This window comes from Atractosteus spatula, chromosome 2, assembly GCF_055471065.1.
Source record: "Atractosteus spatula isolate fAtrSpa1 chromosome 2, fAtrSpa1.hap1, whole genome shotgun sequence".
NCBI classification, from domain to species: Eukaryota; Metazoa; Chordata; class Actinopteri; order Semionotiformes; family Lepisosteidae; genus Atractosteus; species Atractosteus spatula.
Window position 1 is genome coordinate 54,967,857 of NC_142707.1, and position 18,516 is coordinate 54,986,372.

Sequence of the window (18,516 nt, forward strand, 5' to 3'; positions counted from 1 at the left end):
TAAGGCAAAGCAAAGTTGCACACGGCTCTACAGGGCCAAGTCAGCAACATACCTGTGAATCTGATCTTGTCTGCTGGAGCGAACAGGAGCCAACCCATCAATTTCATCAAAGAAGATGATGGACGGCCTCATCAAGTATGCCTGACAAGAAAGTAAAACTGTTAAATGTCACTTATCTTTCATCGCTGTCTTCAAGGTAAAGCCTTGAAATGAAGTGTTCCTGATTTCGCCCTGGGTTTAAGCGAGGCCAAATTTTGCAGGCCAAATTCTTTCTGGGGGTTCAACGACTAAAAACAACCCATGAGACCGGAACAAATTGCTAGGCAGAGACACTAGTGAATAAAACCACACTTGCAAATTGATACTTCTTAGTATCCCACGTACTTATTTTAATGCAGGGAAAACGGCCCTGTTAAATAGAACTGGAATCAAACAATGTTTTCTTCTGAATCTGGTGAAAAAACAAACACACAGAGGGTGTGTGAAATATGAATTAAATTAACACTACTCCTTGCGAGAAAAATGGCAGCAACGTACACGTCTTAAAATTTGTATTGTTTTTAAGGTATTTTTTTCCAGAATGGAAAGAAACCCATGTTTCTCTCTATAACCTGAGGTCCATGATAAAGTCATTCAGATTTACAGCCAAACAACAAGAAATACGGATAAGCCGTAAACTGCTGCAGGATTATTCTAGAGAGGATTGTTGATGACTATTACAGTTTGTAGAACAAATTATGAAACGCAGACGTTTTGTTTGTTGCTGTATGTTTGCTCTGTATAACATTCTAGGACTGTTGTTGTATTTACAACTGCTGTTTTTAATTTACGGCTGTTTGTGTTTGACAACTGTAATTTTCAGTTTGCCGATTTACAATTCCCCAAAGAACGGTAGGAGTTCAGAGAAGATCCATAGCACCTCAGATATGGAATCAATCCCCAGGGCCCCAGTACTGTGAAGCAAAAATGCCAACTGTGCAATTCCGTAAGCTGTTTGTATTTTTTATTTTGCATTAAAGAAAACTAACATTTCCTCACACACTGGTGGTCTGTAATTCGAAACACCAAAAAATATGTCGTCTGTTTAGAGACCAGTCTGCAGCATAACCTGAGGAGGACCAGCCACTGCTCAAACATCAGCAATTAAAATTAGTTTGCCGGCACAAGCAGGATTTAACAGGTATAAATACTAAACTTTCAGTTAGAAAAAGAAAAACAGCTGTTGTTTTTCAGGGTTAGCATGATGAAAGCGAGCAGTTGAGTCAGCAGCAGGACAGCAACATAAGAACGGTTACAAATAATAGTTCAGCCCATCCAGACCATGTGGTAGTTGGTAGTTTATTGATCCAAGGATCTCGTCCAGCTGTATCAGCTTCAACCACATGGCCGGGCAGCCTGTTCCAGACTCCCGTCATTTAACTTCTAACCATCTCGCTGTCTCGCCTTTAGCGGGGTTCCATCCCCCTGGCCGATCAGGTAGGGGCGGGATGAAGCAGAACAAGTTGGGGGGCTCCTGGCCTGCTGAGCTGTGGGAGTTCTTACCTGATCGAAGAGAAGCCTGAGCTGCCGTTCAGACTCCCCAACCCATTTGCTGAGACAGTCAGCCCCTTTCCTCATGAAGAAGGACACCTTGCGGTCACCCTGGCTGCATTCGTTGGCGAGGGCTCGGGCCACCAGGGTCTTCCCTGTGCCAGGAGGACCGTAGAACAGACAGCCCCTGGAGAAGACGGACAAAACACGTTAGAAAAAAAACGAAACGATGTTAGGCCCCCTCCACTCGGCAATGACGAATGGGCATCCGTTTAATAAAGGTTTTCAACATTCAACTCACCTTGGGGGTTGAATTTTAAACTTTTCAAAGACCTCAGGATACAACATAGGGAAAACCACCATCTCCTTCAATGCCTGAATATGATGACTGAGGCCTCCAACACTGTCAAACCGAACCTAAAAATGAAAGTTTCATATCGTCATAGTCAGTGTTTTACAGCATAGGGAGGAAACTTGCCATTCACAGACATGCTATCTGGGACTTAGGCTGTATCACATGAATACTTCACATCATTACAATGGAGACTGCACACTGAATTAGTGTGTATCGTGATGTTTTATTTAGGAAAAAAATAAGATTTCAGTACCAGGAATCCAGACTTACAGAGGTATCCAAGTTCATGGGGTCCACATCTGCTAAACTAGCACCAACTTTTACACGATCGCGCAAAATCCCACTGGCTAGGTCTTCGTGTCGCAAGTTCATGGGCAAACACCTGTTGAATACAAGTGACAGTATCAATCACCTGCACCAATCACCACCTCCACAGGCACCAAAACTCCCACAAGGCTCTCCGACATCTGTCTCAAAAGACAGACAACAGAAGGAAATACAGATTTTTATTTCTCTGACATTTGGAGAACACACTCCTCAATTAGCCTGAGCTAAAAACCAAATGAAACGTATAGTTCGTAAAACAGTTTCAAGACATTAAACAATTAAGAAGAACATGCGAGAGAGATACATATATCATGAAGCCTTCATATCGCTCCCGGCATCGAGTTTTCTTTTTTTATGGCTCTCCAATAATTCTTAGAAACTTTTACAGAGTTTAAGTACATAAAAGTACTGTGCAGTGATCTCTCAGGAGCTCGTTCATTCTGACTCCTTTCCTGTGGGCCTGCGGAGTTTTTTCAGCAGTACCTGTTGCGAGCTCTCGTCATGCTTTTGTTCTTCCGTCGCTCGAACCGCTCCTCGTCAGACGAGGACGTTGTGTCGCTGCTATGAATGGCATGCTTCTTCACCCTAGCCAAAACAAAACGACGCACTGAGCGCCACACGTCACCGGAAGAAGCGCAACATCACATGAAACTACCGCTGCTGCATCCGACGGGTGACATCCAGGAAAAGCCATCTACCCAGCTGATACTTTGAAAAGGATCGAAGAACAAAGCGTTCTGGCTAGGCATTTTCTGTGAAGGCTCATGAAAAACTAAAATCCATTACCCATCTGTACCAGAAATAAGACAAACTCACAATCATTCAACACAACAAAGCAAAGCACACTGATACAGATGTGGTAATTGGGAAAAAATAATTATATAAGAGGCAATATTTGCATTATGGTTAAATCCATTCTGGCTAATTCCCTCCTGTTATATTAACAACATACATTTTCAAAAACTGCACCGAAGTTAAGAGTTGTAATCAGATCTTTTGACAGTGCAGTATGTTAATGGTGATTTTTAAGGAAAACATTTATGGCAGCTTTTTCATTTTGTCCACAATAACCCCCCCCCCCCGAGTATGTTTAAAAAAAACATCCAGCATGTATAATAACTCTGCCTGCTACATACAGGAAAGAAACAGCCAACTGCAGCACATTAAATAAATCCAGTGAATTATTTAACATCTGCGAGGATGGCACGGAACATGTTGAGACCTAGTTCTTATTTTTTTTTACCCATCTGAATGCTGTGCTGCAAATACATGGCAAGCACGCCACCCATTTCTCTCCCGACATGCTCGAGACTTAGCCCAAGGCAGCTGAAGAGACCCTCTACCTCATATGGCTTCGTCTTGCTGGAGATCTGTGAGTGTCAAACAACGTGCTCTGCCTCTGTTTCCTTGCTGGTTCTATAAGCAGTTTGACAGAAGACAAAATCAGACATCATGATGGAAAATAGTCAGTAATACATTTTGTAAGTACATTAAATTATTTTGCAAAGGCTAGTATTGAAATCTAAAATACAGTTTCGTGAGTGATTTGTTCTTTATTAAGTTCATCATGAGTTTTTTTTTCCCCCGAAGACCCCTGAAATGGCAGATTATTTATTGAAAAGGCTGCATTGTGCTGTCAGAGGTATACTCCTTGAGTTACCCAAAAGCAACCCTGTTGACTGGGCCTCTATGTGGTGCTGACTGTGATATGGACACTGTGCGATTCAAAACAGCAGAATGTTGAAGAATAATGTTGGTTGGAAAAATAATGTTGAAGAAGAAGCATAATCCTCAATCCACTTGTGAAAGTAGTACATCGTGTTAATAAACAGCTGTGGATTTCACATAAAAATTGTGCAAACAACAGGAAAACATTTAAAACTAAGACGAGGAGACAAGTGCCCCCCCCCACAAAGAATTGTGGGAGTAATGCCCAAGCTACTCAGCCATGTTGCTGAAAGTTGTACTGTCTTATTTCTTTCAAGTAACAGCTGGAAGAAAACCTCATCTAAATTAGTAACTGGCAAACAAGATAGATGGGCCATATGACCTATTTTCAGTTGTAGCTTTGCTTATTTTCCTAAAACACTTTATAGAGTTATAAAGCACACTCTCTAGAGGAATTTTAAAGCCAAAATTTGGATTAGATAAAAGTGAAAAAAATGTCATGTGAATAACTGAGCAGTAAATACTTAGTAATACAAAAATTAATGGCCTTTCTGAAGAATCCTACTCACCACAAAAAAGTGTTATTTTAAGACAACTAATTCGCAGTTTGAAGTAAGGACTTCATGTTTACTTCTTATTCTTTTATTCTGTGTCAATACAAGCTGTTTTTAACATTAACAACAATCTGAAGTGAACAATTGGATCTTCCTTTGAGCAACAAGACAATAACACAAGAACACCTCCAGGGGTGATTTCATATAGCCAACAACCCACAGAACCACTGCGGCTTGTGCCATACCTATGGGGGGCGCCTGGTATCGCTGTACGGTCTTGCGCTGCCTCAGATTGTAGGGGCGGTCATTCTCTTCTCCTGCTTCTTCCGCTTCGTCTCCTTCATCATCCTCATCATCTTCCTCCTCCTCCTGAGACTCTACCAATGAAAGAGCAGCATCCTGAATCTGCACCAGAACTGTCGGATGTTCACCCACACCCAAGAAAATCATCAACAAATAAGACCCATCGCCCCTTCTGTCTTCAGACGTGCCTTTTCAACTTGTACTGTACAGTCAGATAAGGCACTGGGAATGTACGCCCTGCAAAAACCCTACAGTAATGCTAACTAGTTCTTGCGACAACATGGAAACAAAGACATGAGAAAAGGCTCCAACAGGAAACATTTGTACAAGTTCAAAATACAGCATTTTATTAAAAACTAAATTCACTGAATTCTTTTGAAAATTAAGGTTGCTGCTAAGGGCTCCCCTATTCATTCTAGTAAAACGCCTTTTACTAAGGGTTTACTTGGTAAACGCCCTTTACCAAGGGCTACACCTCAGGTGGGACACTAGTCCATTGCAGGGCACACATATGCACTTACACAAGCACAATATTGAGGCACCAATAAACCTATATCGTAGTATTTCATATGAAATTACAACAACAGGATAAAGTCCATGTGAATTAAACAAGAACATGCAGGCTCCACACAGAATGCTCTCCAGTCCAGAAACAAACCCAAGATGCAGCTACACTCAAATTTAATTCAACCACCTTGCATTCTCCCACAAAGGTACACCAGCTTTGTGCCAAATCAGATTTTAATGCTGTGTAAGCACACCAATACACTGGTGTCCTTCAAAAAATAGATCCAACTAAAAGATCCCTTGATCAATTAGCTAATAACTGACAGGTGACCTGGACCTTCCTTCCTCTTGCTTGCAAATATTCTTATGAATCCAGGAGTCTCTTGAGAGACAGGATTCAAATTCCTTCCTACACGAGCTATGCATGTCACACATGCCCAAAATGTACCAGTTGTTTTAATGACTCGTTCATTAAATTGACATTCTCTTCCTTTTTTAAACAGGATACAGATTTCAATCCCCAAGATCAATCACAACAAAAATGTTGAATCCGAAAATAAATGTTTGGATTCTTATGCTGCTTAAGAATCCAAGAAGCAGCAAAAAACTTGGTCTGCTTTAGAACTTTCATTCAGCATTTCAGGAAGCTGAATTACAGCCATTGTAAAAGAAACGCTCAGTATTAATCAGTTCAGGGCAATAAATTATGTGCTATTACACTAGGTTTCCAATATTTAATTGATGTCTTTTGTGTTGAATTAAGCACATGGCTTATCCAACCTATCAGCTGGTATGTTAATGCCTATTAAAGAGCCGCCCTCTAATGACCTGCGAGAGGACTTTTCCTCCTATTGTACTACAGTTCCTTTTCACTGTAACACAGTTACTAAAGACAACTTCACACACGGGACAAACAGAACAATTCCTTTTGCCTAACAATATTGACTTACATATAGCCAAGCTCAGGATCAATAGCAGTTTTTCAAATTTAAGTGCCACTTTCAGACCAACTGCCCACTGCAATTCTGTGAATATTAGAAAGGAACTGGAATGGGGAATTGTTCTGCAAGTGAGAATCAATGTTGCACTTGGCATTGATGGACAGCTCTGAACTGTGAGAATAACTGACCATGCAAATAAAACCAGATATCCTGTAGAATAAAGAGAACCAATAATGCTTTTGTTACCAGTAATATTTCTTTCAATAAAGAAGTATTAAACATCAATAAAGAACGAAAGTTACAGTATCTTAAGGATAACGATGCACATCCGTTAGCCAAATGCTTTTATTAATTCAAGTGCTCAGACTGCAGCCTGTCACAAAAAGAATACCTTCCGTGCCTTCCTCCTCCCCCTCAGCCTCGCTCAAGACTTCACGGTGCGCCTGAATGCCGAAGGTGTTCCTCCGCAGGGACTTCCTCCTCCTCTTCACTCGAGAGTACATGTCCATGTTCTCCTGCAGACAGGAGCACTCCCACATCACTCACTGAGCCAGAGCTCCATGAATTCACAGGCTCACAGAAGGTTTAAAAACTGCCATTTTTAGCATATGTTTTGGATGCATTGTATTCTTTCTGTTAATAAATTCTGAGAGGACAGAGCCGAGACTCACAAGCTCAGTGTCTGTCCACATCCGCAGCCTCTCCACCTCTCGGCTCTGCCTGATGTTACTGATGTTGTCCATCTCCTGGAGGACGGCTTCCGCCGTGCTGAAAAAACAGAAAGACACTGGAGAAACCCACAAAGAAACCTTCCCCGTCCTCTTTGCCTATTCCAGTGAAAAGGAACATAATCAGTAATGCCTGAATCAAGAAGTAACCAGACTGAGAATCAAAGATATCTTATAAAGGCCACAAAATGTGCTGACATTTTATTGAACGGTCAACAAAAGACAAATTCATCAGGCTGATTAATATTTGTCATCGACAGGACGTCTACTGTGAAAGTCACGGGCTTGTAGCGTGCACACGTGAGGCCGCCATTGGAAACAATACAAGCTGTACATCTGCTTTGGAGCAGGTTAGCCGACGCTGTCTTGTGGGATTCTGTCCCAGTCCTCTCATAGGATTTCACTCTCGAATGAGGTAATGCAGAGGTTATGCAACAGTCACTTTAATATGTCATAGTCAGTCATTATGATAATTTCATCAAAAGGTTGCCATATACATTTAATCAATATCAAAAAAGTTAAAATTTCTTCTACAAAATACTTGCATAAACAGTGACAAGTTTACAGAAGACAAAACTAGCACATCTCTTATTTCAACTGAAGCCAACTCCAAATTTAAGCCTCAAATGTAGGCTAAATAACGAATTATTTTCCAACAGACTTTCTAAGAGATGGTCAATGGAAAAAGAGAAAAAACTTCAAGTGAGGGGGTTCCAACAAACCGTGTTTCCCAGTAGGAGGAGCTACTTTACCTTGCTGTTCAACACAACTGAACTGTGTGGTGTAAGCACAAAAATGTATGCGAATTACAGAACAGGTGTTCGCATGTTAGTGAAAGACTGCAAAATACCTTGAAAACTGACCCCCAAAAACATTTCTTTGAGTTTTGGTCCTAATGTTTCTTGAGTGAGTGCCTGCGTGCAAGAGCACTAAAGAAACCTCACCTCAGTACACAGGTTTCAGAATCAACACAGCTGAGTTTTGTGTGAGCTCGCACCCTCTGTACGAGTTACTGTTCAGTTTTGTTGCATTTCTGAAGTGAACTTTTAAACCTTATTGATTAGATACAGCTTCCAACTTATCAGTTCATATGTTCAGTTCTCAGAATTGTGGAAAACCTCTCTATATAAGTTTATGACACACTTAATAGCTTCCACTTCCTTATCCTGTGATTTTACTGACCCTATGCCAATTTGTAATTTTGAGTAATAGTTCAAGACGGCTTGCCTAGGTTAACTTCTAGCCTACATTACAATGCTCTTTTAGGAATAATTAAAAATGGCAACCTTGAAGGGGCCATATTAAAAAGTGAGGAAACAGAAGTGCTTAGTAACCATGTGCAGTGATAATTCTAAGGATAGCAGGGGAATGAGCGCCAGTACCTGTTGACGAGCTGGTCGAACAGCATGCTCTGATTGAGATGATCGAATCGATTGTTCTTTGACCGGCAGCTTCTCCTAACCTCCACATGGCCATTCATGTGGGAGTGGTCTCCATCCCCACTGTCCTCTCCCCGGTTCATACGAGCTGGAACCCAACAAACATAACTCTGCTGCCTCAGACGGTACTATTCCAGATCCAAGACCCAGCTCAGATCACAGAGTCCTGTATCAGACTGAATGCGACATCAAGAAGACACTGTTGCCAAACATATGGTGAAATGGGCAACTTACACGGAAAATAGGAAAGCTATGTGTTTCCGTCTGGGGAATAAAAGGAGGCAAGGGGAGATTCAAACAAATCTTCAGGTTATTAAATCAGTGTAATCAGTGTATTGCCGGGATCAATTGGCTATGTGTAATTAAACAAGCATCAAAAGATTCATTTAAAAACAGCCTGCAATGGAGCATAACACACGTTACATGGTCCACCAGCCCCAGCTGTACAGCAGAAGCAAGGTCAGTTCGCTTACCTTCCCTTGGTTTGGCTTGCTTTTAGCTCGCTCCTCCACCAGTGAAATTGAATTAGATTCAATTACATGAGTTAATTCATTGCAATTAGAGCAGAACCGTGCATATGCAATGCAAAATCTCAAATCTCGATCTCAGCCATAATTTTCCTCTATACTGTCAAGAGCACAAAGCAAAGCCCAGTTTCAGGCTTTGAGGTCTTCCCCACTGATGAGCACTGCACAACATCGCTGCCTATTTCAAAAAACACCTGCCCTTGACTTCATCCTCTTTCAGATCACCACGTAAATCTTTCCAAGTACATTATTTCACTCCCCATGGGTTTGAACTTTAACAACATTTATTAATATTTTGTAGCAAGCAACAATCATGTGTACCGTGTTTCCAGTTGGGATTATATACAGAATAAGTTGCTGATACAGAAAGAAATTTTGTACTGTTATTTCTCCTAGTTCACTGTTATTCACAAGGGGGTTATTCCAAAGGAATAAAGTCAAAATTAATCTAAAAACGTTTTGGTAGAGATGAAGCACAAATGAAAACCACTGAAATTACAACAGATCTGCAGCGATGACCGGTACTGAACAGGACACTTACACAAGCTGCTGTGTCCATTTTGCAGAGATGTTCCAGAACCACTGGATAACCTGCAACACAAAGGACAGTCAGTACCACAAGAGAAGCTGATGTTGCAATAAGAAATCAACTACACAAATTCCACCAAACTGTCTGCATTGACCAAATATGTCACAGTCTTTTGAGATAAAAGACATTCTTTTATCTAGCGTAAACCCAACAACAGTAATAAACAGTGAATGGAATTCACTTACACATACAGTAATACTACCCCTCATCACCCAAAATACTCTTCTGTTTCTCTCTATATATCAGAAACTACTCTTACAACATCAGCAACATAACCTCTTACATTTCATAGGATTTGACAAGGACACAAGAAAGTAAAGTATGCAACATATGGACCATCCAGTTAAGAGGAAAGTACATTCCTACTGAATCACATAGCAGAAACAATAAACTGTGTTAATCGACAATATGCTTGTCACTGTTGCTGGGTAGGCTTATAACCTAGCCTATTCAACTACTGATAATTATTAGGACACTTCCTTCTTCGTAACGTGAATAAGCCTATGCCAAAGGCAGATTTTTATAAGCATCTTTAAAGTTTACATTCTCTCTAGATTTCAAAAGGTTTGCTGTTCAAACAAGTCCCCACAATCAATACATCAAATAAATAAGTTTATTTCTAAAAATCCATTGCTAAATTCAAATCAATGCATGTCAGCTTACTTAGACATTCTAAGGCAGAAACATCAAAGACAAAATGATAAACCAGAGCTGGAAACGTCTGCTAAGCTAAGTAAACTTGGGACTGCTGTAAAACGTTTAACAATACAAGACCTCATATCTGGGCACACTTACCCCATTACCACTTATGGATAAAAACCTGTACAGTAATCCCAATCTACAAGCCTTTAATGCAAACGATATTTTGGGTGCAGCCACTTATAATCAGACATTTGTATTCATTTTAAACTTACAGCGTCCTACAGTATGTTTTTCTATATGCTATAGATGTATTCAAGGAAGCATGAGGTTGGGCAGCTCTACAGGCAGGGGAAGTGCAGTGCTGCCCACTTACCTGGACTGCTGCTTGTGCATGTTCCACTGCACTCTCTGACCTTTGGCCCTCGGAGAAGGGGAAGTGTCACTGGACACGGGGTCCGTGTGCTTGCGAGTGCGTTTAGCCGGTGGGGACAAACGGGCACTACTGGACTTGACATCGCTGCCTTGGTCTTTCTGAAGAAAAAACACAATGCCACATTAGGGCAAAGGGCAGCATATCCTGGAATCACTCAGGCCATGAGGCCTTATTCAGGCCGAACTGATATAAAGGGCTTCCGACCGTGTGCTGAAGAGATGGTGATTGGTCAAGGTCTGGCGTGTTCTGCTAGGTGCACTCTGATTGGTGGAAACTGCTGTTGCCACAAAAACAGTGATGCTGCTTTGTGTTGTAATTGGCTAAAATATAAGATGGTATTTGATATTAAAGGCTTTGGTTTTATAACATTTTAAAAGTTTTGTTACTTTTTTCATTTTTTGTGATTCTCACGTTGATTTTTTGAGACTTGATCACATTTTTTGCAACATCAGTGTGAGCTGATTCACAAGCAATTCAGAATGTTTTTCACATTTTAACAAAGACCCTAAAAGACTCCCTGCCTCACGATTTTGTAAATTTTTAACTAACATATGAATTCAATTTAACACTGTATGAGTCTTTTCCGTGGACTGTACTGTTTGTTTCATACACTGTTTTGTCAAGGGTGACTTACAGTTGCATACACTCAATACAAGAAGTGAAAATAAACGAGATATAAAGCAAAATAAAAATTCAAAAGGTCATAAAACACATCATCACAAAGTAATGTTCATGGATTCAGGCACATAAGACTGGGATGGGAGCCAAACAGGCACATGAAAATCATTAAAGATTATTTCAGCTGTTTTTTATTTGGCTTGGGAAGCACAACTATTGTGAAAATGTCATTAAATAAGGTTATAAAATATCACCTACCTTTACTCATTGTGCTGTATTTTAACACCACACCTTGGCACACACATTAAGTCACTACGATTGACCAATACCCAAATTTTAGAATGCAATGCAAAGAAAAATACATGGCCATCTTCTAGACCTTGATGATCAAGTACTATGATGCTTGAATACATTTCCAATAGTCTTTTGACTTGATACTGTCACAAAGGGGTTACAACCAAACTTAGGATTCCCTACTACTACTTTTACTCTATGTTTCTTTGTCGAATGAGCCCTTACCGTTCAAAAAGGTGCTATTATGGGAATTGCAATGACCAAGCAGTTAGGTACTCAGCTTAACACCTACAGCACTTCCCTGCCACTGCGCCGGGGCTTGGTATGGAAAGTCAGGTACAGAAGGAAGAGCACCACCTCCCGGCCCACTTACACCACTCAGAACAACAGCGACCTGGTTTTCCTCAGAGCTATGTTTCCCAATCCTGGTCCTGCAGTCCCCCACTGGTTCTGCTGGCTTTCAATTGAGCTGAGCCCACAACCAATGAATGACAGAACTCGTAACGGAATCAAGCAGGTGATTTTTAACCCATTTCTGCACTCTGGCTCTTGTCTCACTATCGCCTTCGGGCGTGGCACTTCCAAGAAACAGAGTGAGCAAAACTCAACCTGGTTAAAAATTGTCTCAGTACACACTCAGGTCAAAACCACTCATAATAATGACTGATAGTGCCATTTGGATCCATTGGTTCAGTTCAGCCAGTCACTGAAACTAACACTCACAGCTGAAACCCAGCTTCTAAGTTAGGTTTCATGCTAATTTCTAACCCGAAGCTTCCTTAATAGAAAAGCCCTCACTATGGAATAAATATTTTTTTTAAATCCAAGCAAACAGCTCATTTTAAGAGGTTAAAATTTAACAAAGTGAACTGTAGTACCAGTGTAGGACTATCAAGTAATGGGGGGGACGTTTTTCTTGACACCAAAATGACTTTTGGCATTCACCAAACCATTAATAAAATTAAGTCAATATCACTAAAGGAACAGAACCATGCTGTAAACTGGAAAATACCGATCATACAGAGCATACAGCTCATAAGAACATAATGGTTACAAATGAGAGGACTCAGTTTGGCCCATCTAGCCTGTGTGGTAGTTACCAATTGATCTGAGGCTCTCATCCATCCAGTTCTTGAAAGACACCAGGATATCAGCTCCAGCAACATGGCTGGGCAGCTTGTTCCAGACTCCCAGAACCCCACTGAGTAAAGAAGTATGTCCCACTCTCATCCTTAAATGCACTTCCACATAGTTGCCACTTGTTCCCTCTGGTCTGACTTGGGCTAGAACCACCCTCACAGATCAAGGGACGACAAAACTTTTGTTTCAATTTTTTTTGCAACTGGTGGGCTTTGTGAGAACTTATTTCACAGCACCGCTTTTCCATCACGCTCAGCGAGAGGGCTCTTTTATGTAACAAAGAGCAACACACCCACACGATCTCCTGGCCTGATAGCGTTCGGTTTCCCAGCTCTATTCTTCCAAATCTGAGTCTCCTGGTGCTACTTCATGAAGCGCTCAGCCTCAGCAGGACTCCTGCCGCTCGCACGAACCCAGTAGTGCTACAACGCCCACGTGCCACCACTCGCCCCTCCTCCCGAGAGGCACTGGTTATCAGTCCACATTCGCTCCTGCCTCGGCATCCCCCCCCCCCAGACATCGCTGGGCACCCAGCCAGGCTGGCAACAGTTCCAGCTTTAGGAAACACACTACAGAAATGCATGCAGGTTGAGAAAGCACTTTTTAAATGGGTTTTCTATTTTGCCCACACACATTCCAACCCACAACAGCGGGGCACAGCAGACAACGGTGCTGTAAGATCAGCACAATGACAGAGCAGCAGGTGATGACACCTGCTCCTTCCACACCTGTCTGGCAGCCTTCGAGCAATACCTCACTACATTTTTTCCCCTATAATAGGTTACAATTTTAGAAGGAAACACTGACTTATTCCATTCAAAAATTCTTGAAAGGGCAGAAATATCATCTTTCAGACTGAAACAAAGGATCTCTAAGCTGTAACACCAGAAACACCCTGTCATTATTGTAGTCCGGGGTTTCCTGCTTGCTTTCAAGAAGAAACAACCTGCCTTCTGCCAGGTGAGAACAGACTCACTGCGCAGGCTCAACTGCTCTTCCATCAAGCCAAAATGACAGAGGCGCCTTTTTTTGTTCTGCCCTCCTAAAGGTCCATTTTATAGCATTTCCAGCAGAGATTCGTGCAAACAAACAAAACCACTTCGCTTATCTTTCCGTGAGCCTCCCCTGGAGATTCTGAGCAAAACCTCAGCTGCACAGGATTCAGAACTGAACCAGCCACTTCAATATGGAGACAAATTAATGTGTATTGTAAGAGTCCCTAGATCAGCAGTACTTAACCGGTGCTAGCCCTGGGAGTGCAAGACATGCCGGTAAATCATCAAAAACACAAATTAAGCACAGGCAGGCAAGTACAACTGCTTTAGGTTTTAATAACACCATATAACTGAGACAACAGGGTTTCTGAAGTCACCCAGAAACAACTTATTTTCAACAAACCACTCAATTAGTACCCTCAACATCAATAAGAACTCAAAGGTTACAGTTCTTAAAATAATGCTGCTATTTGCCAATTGCTATTCTAAAATAAGTTGGCAAGTGGCACAGATGTTAGTGCTGCCTCCTCTTCTCCATGTGTCAAATTGCACTCAGCACATCTGTGGCCAATAAAGGAGGGCTCATGCTTGTAACGCGTTTTAGATACAGAGTACACAAGCTTGATTAACTCAAAGTCTCACCTTGCGAAAAACGAATGCATCACAATAAGATCCATAAAGGGTCTTGTCATACCAATGAAGAAAATGATTTTATAATGATAAACAACTATGCGTTATTATAACTGAATCAGCAGGAGAACAACAGATGATGACCTTCAGTGTATGACAAAAAAATGTACAAGCTCTCAAAATGTCACAGATGGTGCTTTTATACATGTCTAAGACATGTCCTGACATAAACAGGAGTGTCCCTAAATTAGATTCTCTGACCCAATCATACCATTACCAGGATGCAGTTTTGACCATTTTTATGGAAAGCCTGGGAATCTGGGAGTAAAATTATTTTTACTTTAGAGTTAGGAAATGCATAAGATTGCTTCTGCCTCATACTGTAGCTATTGGGTTGAAAACATGTGGTAGCCATTGCACCCAGCATCCTACAATTTATGACTTTTAAAAAATAACACAGATTCAAAAACTATTAACCGTATAAACAAAGGAAACGCAGGAAGTGCTGAAATATCTTCCAAATTACTCCGATTGCCGTCATCATAAAACATAGGCAGCAGGGTTTATACAAAAACATGCCAGAATACCCCCTCTTGTCAAAATTACACAATTTTTCTATCAGAGTGAACGCATCTCTGGAGAGACATTCAGCAATAAAAACACAGCATGGTCAAAGCAGAACAACTGTAATGAGAATCCTGCTGAAGACTATTCCGCCCAACACACCACTGGAATCTGCCCAACTTGCACTTTAGTACCACTGGAGTCTCGGAGCCGAGCTCAGCCAGAGCCAGTCAGGATTCCCACTGGGAAGAACAGGCTATCTCTTTCAATTAGGCATTAGATTATATAGCACTCCTAATCCTAACACTTGAGCACGGGGGTCTGCAATACGGTCCTGGACAGGTATTCCTACCTGAAGTTCTACAAGCAGCTGTTAAATCAGTCCAGTGACCCGCAGTCCTACAAGACCAGGATTAGACAGTGCGGATTTAGGTTCCCATTTCACAGACGCTAAAAGACTGGCCACTCCATCACTGAGCAATATATCTCACGGTGCGGTGGCTCTGTGGCTAAGGATCTGCGCCTGTGACTGGAAGGTTGCCAGTTCATATCCCGCGGCCGGCAGAGGAATCCTACTCTATTGGGCCCCTGAGCAAGGACCTTAACCCCAACTGCTCCTGGGGCGCCGTATAAATGGCTGACCCTGCGCTCAGACACCAAGCTTCTCTCCCTGTCTGTGTATCTCATGAAGTTGGGGTATGTGAAAAGACAAATTCCTAATACAAGAAATTGTATATGGCCAATAAAGTGATCTTATCTTACTTCACTGTATCTCTGTTGTATCTCTATTCACTCCTCTAGATATCCAAACCCAGCTTTTACCTGCATAAAAAGTTTAACTTAAGATACAGATGCAAAATTAGACTTTGTTGCATAATTAAATGACATTTGGGAAATTCACAAGGAAGATGCTATCAACAAAGTGCAGAAAATACAGTGAACTGAGCACTTATAAGGCACCACCACAGCAGCTACACAATAAAACAAATTCTGTCCTTTTCAGAAACCACAACACTGTATTACTTCCCCTGAAAATAAATATTTAAGAATTGAAACCAACCACCACACTGTGGGAGTACCAGTTGCTATACTGTAGCCAGCATGTCAAATAGTTAGCTCTGATGTGAATCCGTTTTCAATTAAGATACAATACACAGGGGAAAAGACAATCCTTTACCAGCTTTCTCCTTTCTTTCCTAGAAGTGTGTCACTAGTGAGGAGCCCTAACACTAACAGCTTACTCCACATTCGATCATTTGGAAGTCGTTATGCCATGAAAATGAAGTTCCCCTATCAACCACTGCTCCAAAGATTATAATCAAAAGACAACATACTGGCCAGGGAGTTACTGGCTCAAACTGAAACCAGTACCACTCCTAGCCAGCAAGGTATAGGTGCACAAATCCTCTCCTCTGTGATAACAAAACCAGCAGGATTTCTAGGTTTAATAACGACTGACTCTGTGAAATTAATCAAGTGATACGACTCCGGAAGGACTAATAACAAAAAACAGACAAATCTCTGTACAGGAAGGAGGTCACTGCTTTGGCGAGCTGGTGCTGTCAAAACAACCTCCAGCTCAATGTAAGTAAAACCAAAGATGTAATCCTTGATTTCAGATGTGACAAGAAAGAATTAGAATCTCTTCTGACTGATGGTCCGATAGTGGAGAGGGTCGATACCTTCACGTTTCTGAGCACAACAATGTACATCAGACTATTTTCTCAGGCAGTTCAGAAACTTTGGTGTGACTCAAGAAGCTACAGTACATTTTACAGGGCACAAATTGAAAGCAATGAGTGGTGAGCAATGCAAACCACTGTGCCATCATGCCCCCCAATACAGCTCTGAAATCTAGGGAATGCCTGAAGGGGGGCACACTAGGCATTTAGTGCATCCTCTACCATCACCTGTACTCATCTACCAATGAGTGCTGCACATTGTTTTGACCTCACTAAAAGAAACAAACCCCTTTTTCTCTCTAGATAAACACAATAGAGAAGAACTATGCTGTCTTCTTTCCCCAAGTCAGTATAGGACAACAAAACGAATTGCCATTACTTAATATGCTTTAGCACTACTAGTATAATTCATCCCCGCACCCACCACCAGCTGGCCAGTAAGTGCACTGGAAAAGTTACTAACCTGACTGACAACTTAAGTGCGATAGAAAAAAATGCAAAAGACTTTAGTAATAATACTTACTGTGGACACATACGAGATATAACATACATTTTTTTCTATATTAAATGGGTGGCAGGCAAATACTGTAGAAGAGAAGATATGATAAGGAGTTTGTTTTCAGTCATCGCTTTCATTATCTAGGAATAAGCAGCCCCAGTGCTTAAGGGCCAGAGTGCTTCATAAAAATACCTCTAACACCTGGTTAAGACTGGGGACAACCGATTAAGACACAAGAACTGCTATTTGGCTTCTTATATAAATGGGTTTAATGAAAGAATGAAAACAAAAGGACCCTGACCTAAACAGCATAGCGAAAGCAATGATATCCAACATAATGCTTAGTTTTATAGGGAAGATTTAGAATTCATATTAATATCAACATAAGATGTACTCTAGAACAGTGATGATTATGTGAAGACTTGATCAAAAAAATCAAAATGCTTAAAATGCACCGAAACACTTTCCAAAGCACTTTTGTTCAGTCAAGAAGGACTCAACACCTCAGGGTCACCAGTGAAAATTAAGCATAGAAGCACTATAAAACATTATAAAGGTTTTTTTACACAAAGAATAACTGGGGCCAAGAACAAGCTAGCCATGTTCTTGAAGCCAAGTCCCCAGGTTCTCTTGAGAAAATCACTCAAAGAAACTGCCTGTTGGAATGCTTGAGTCGTTAAAATACCAGCAAACAAATGAGCAAGACCGAAAAAAATGGCCTCCTCTTGTTTGAAACATTCTGATGTTCTCCATCGCTGTGCGAGAACACAAATGAGCATGCAGTGTTAAAATAAGAATAAAACAAACAAGTTCAAATAAAAATCTGAGTACATACTGGACCAAGAAATGAACTCTTCTGAAATTTCCCATGTGTAGCACATTCTGTGCCCATCTACAGGTACCTATGAACATGACCTGTGTTCCACTGCGGAAGGACCCTGCTAAACCAGCTTTAGGACAAATGCTCATGGGTCTAGAACTAATACACTGTGAAAATCCTGTAAAAAATGTTCTTTGATGCAACAGATTTGCCCTGAGACCCGATTGCCTCTATGGTGTTGGCACAAGCCAAGGGCATGATAATGGCAGTATTACCTTCTGTCATTCCCCTCTTGCATGAGCAGCCCAAGGTCAGCCTGCTCTGCCACCGCAGCCAGGACAATGCAGAGACAACCGGGGAACGTGTCTGAACTGCAGGGCAGCAGTTGGTTGTCTTGTCACGTTTACCTTGCCCTAAGCCGACACAGTACTGACCTGAAAGCGGTCTTTACAAACAAGATACCCAATACCAGAAGAGTTAACATCAAAGGAGTTCAGTCTTGCCGACAACCTCCTGTACTTTCAGCGGAACAGAGAGAGAGAAAAAAACATGTCATCTACGATTCTGCCCATCTGGAGATGAAGGTGCTATGAACCCTCAGGAGGACATACCGGAGCTCTGAGCTGACATCTATCTTGATGCCAGCCTCCCAGAAAGTAATGGAGTTTCTACACCACTTATTCCATCGGGAATATTGCAGAATATTGCAGTTCCAGTATGATTGTCTAATC

The 18,516-nt window shown here is 41.4% G+C and overlaps 1 protein-coding gene across 1 annotated transcript in view; it reads right to left on the reverse strand.

The window, feature by feature from the left end:
• The window catches only part of atad2b (ATPase family AAA domain containing 2B), a 92,218-nt gene that overhangs the window by 71,873 nt on the left and 1,829 nt on the right, over window positions 1-18,516 (reverse strand). The window contains exons 2-13 of the mRNA XM_088931337.1: window positions 10,484-10,641; window positions 9,421-9,470; window positions 8,296-8,440; window positions 6,857-6,953; window positions 6,577-6,700; window positions 4,680-4,811; window positions 3,556-3,628; window positions 2,696-2,797; window positions 2,156-2,267; window positions 1,832-1,947; window positions 1,543-1,717; window positions 53-141 (exon numbers count right to left, since the gene is read on the reverse strand). Coding sequence (XP_088787463.1) covers window positions 53-141; window positions 1,543-1,717; window positions 1,832-1,947; window positions 2,156-2,267; window positions 2,696-2,797; window positions 3,556-3,628; window positions 4,680-4,811; window positions 6,577-6,700; window positions 6,857-6,953; window positions 8,296-8,440; window positions 9,421-9,470; window positions 10,484-10,641 — 1,373 coding nt within the window. The remainder of the gene's footprint in view (window positions 1-52; window positions 142-1,542; window positions 1,718-1,831; window positions 1,948-2,155; window positions 2,268-2,695; window positions 2,798-3,555; window positions 3,629-4,679; window positions 4,812-6,576; window positions 6,701-6,856; window positions 6,954-8,295; window positions 8,441-9,420; window positions 9,471-10,483; window positions 10,642-18,516) is intronic.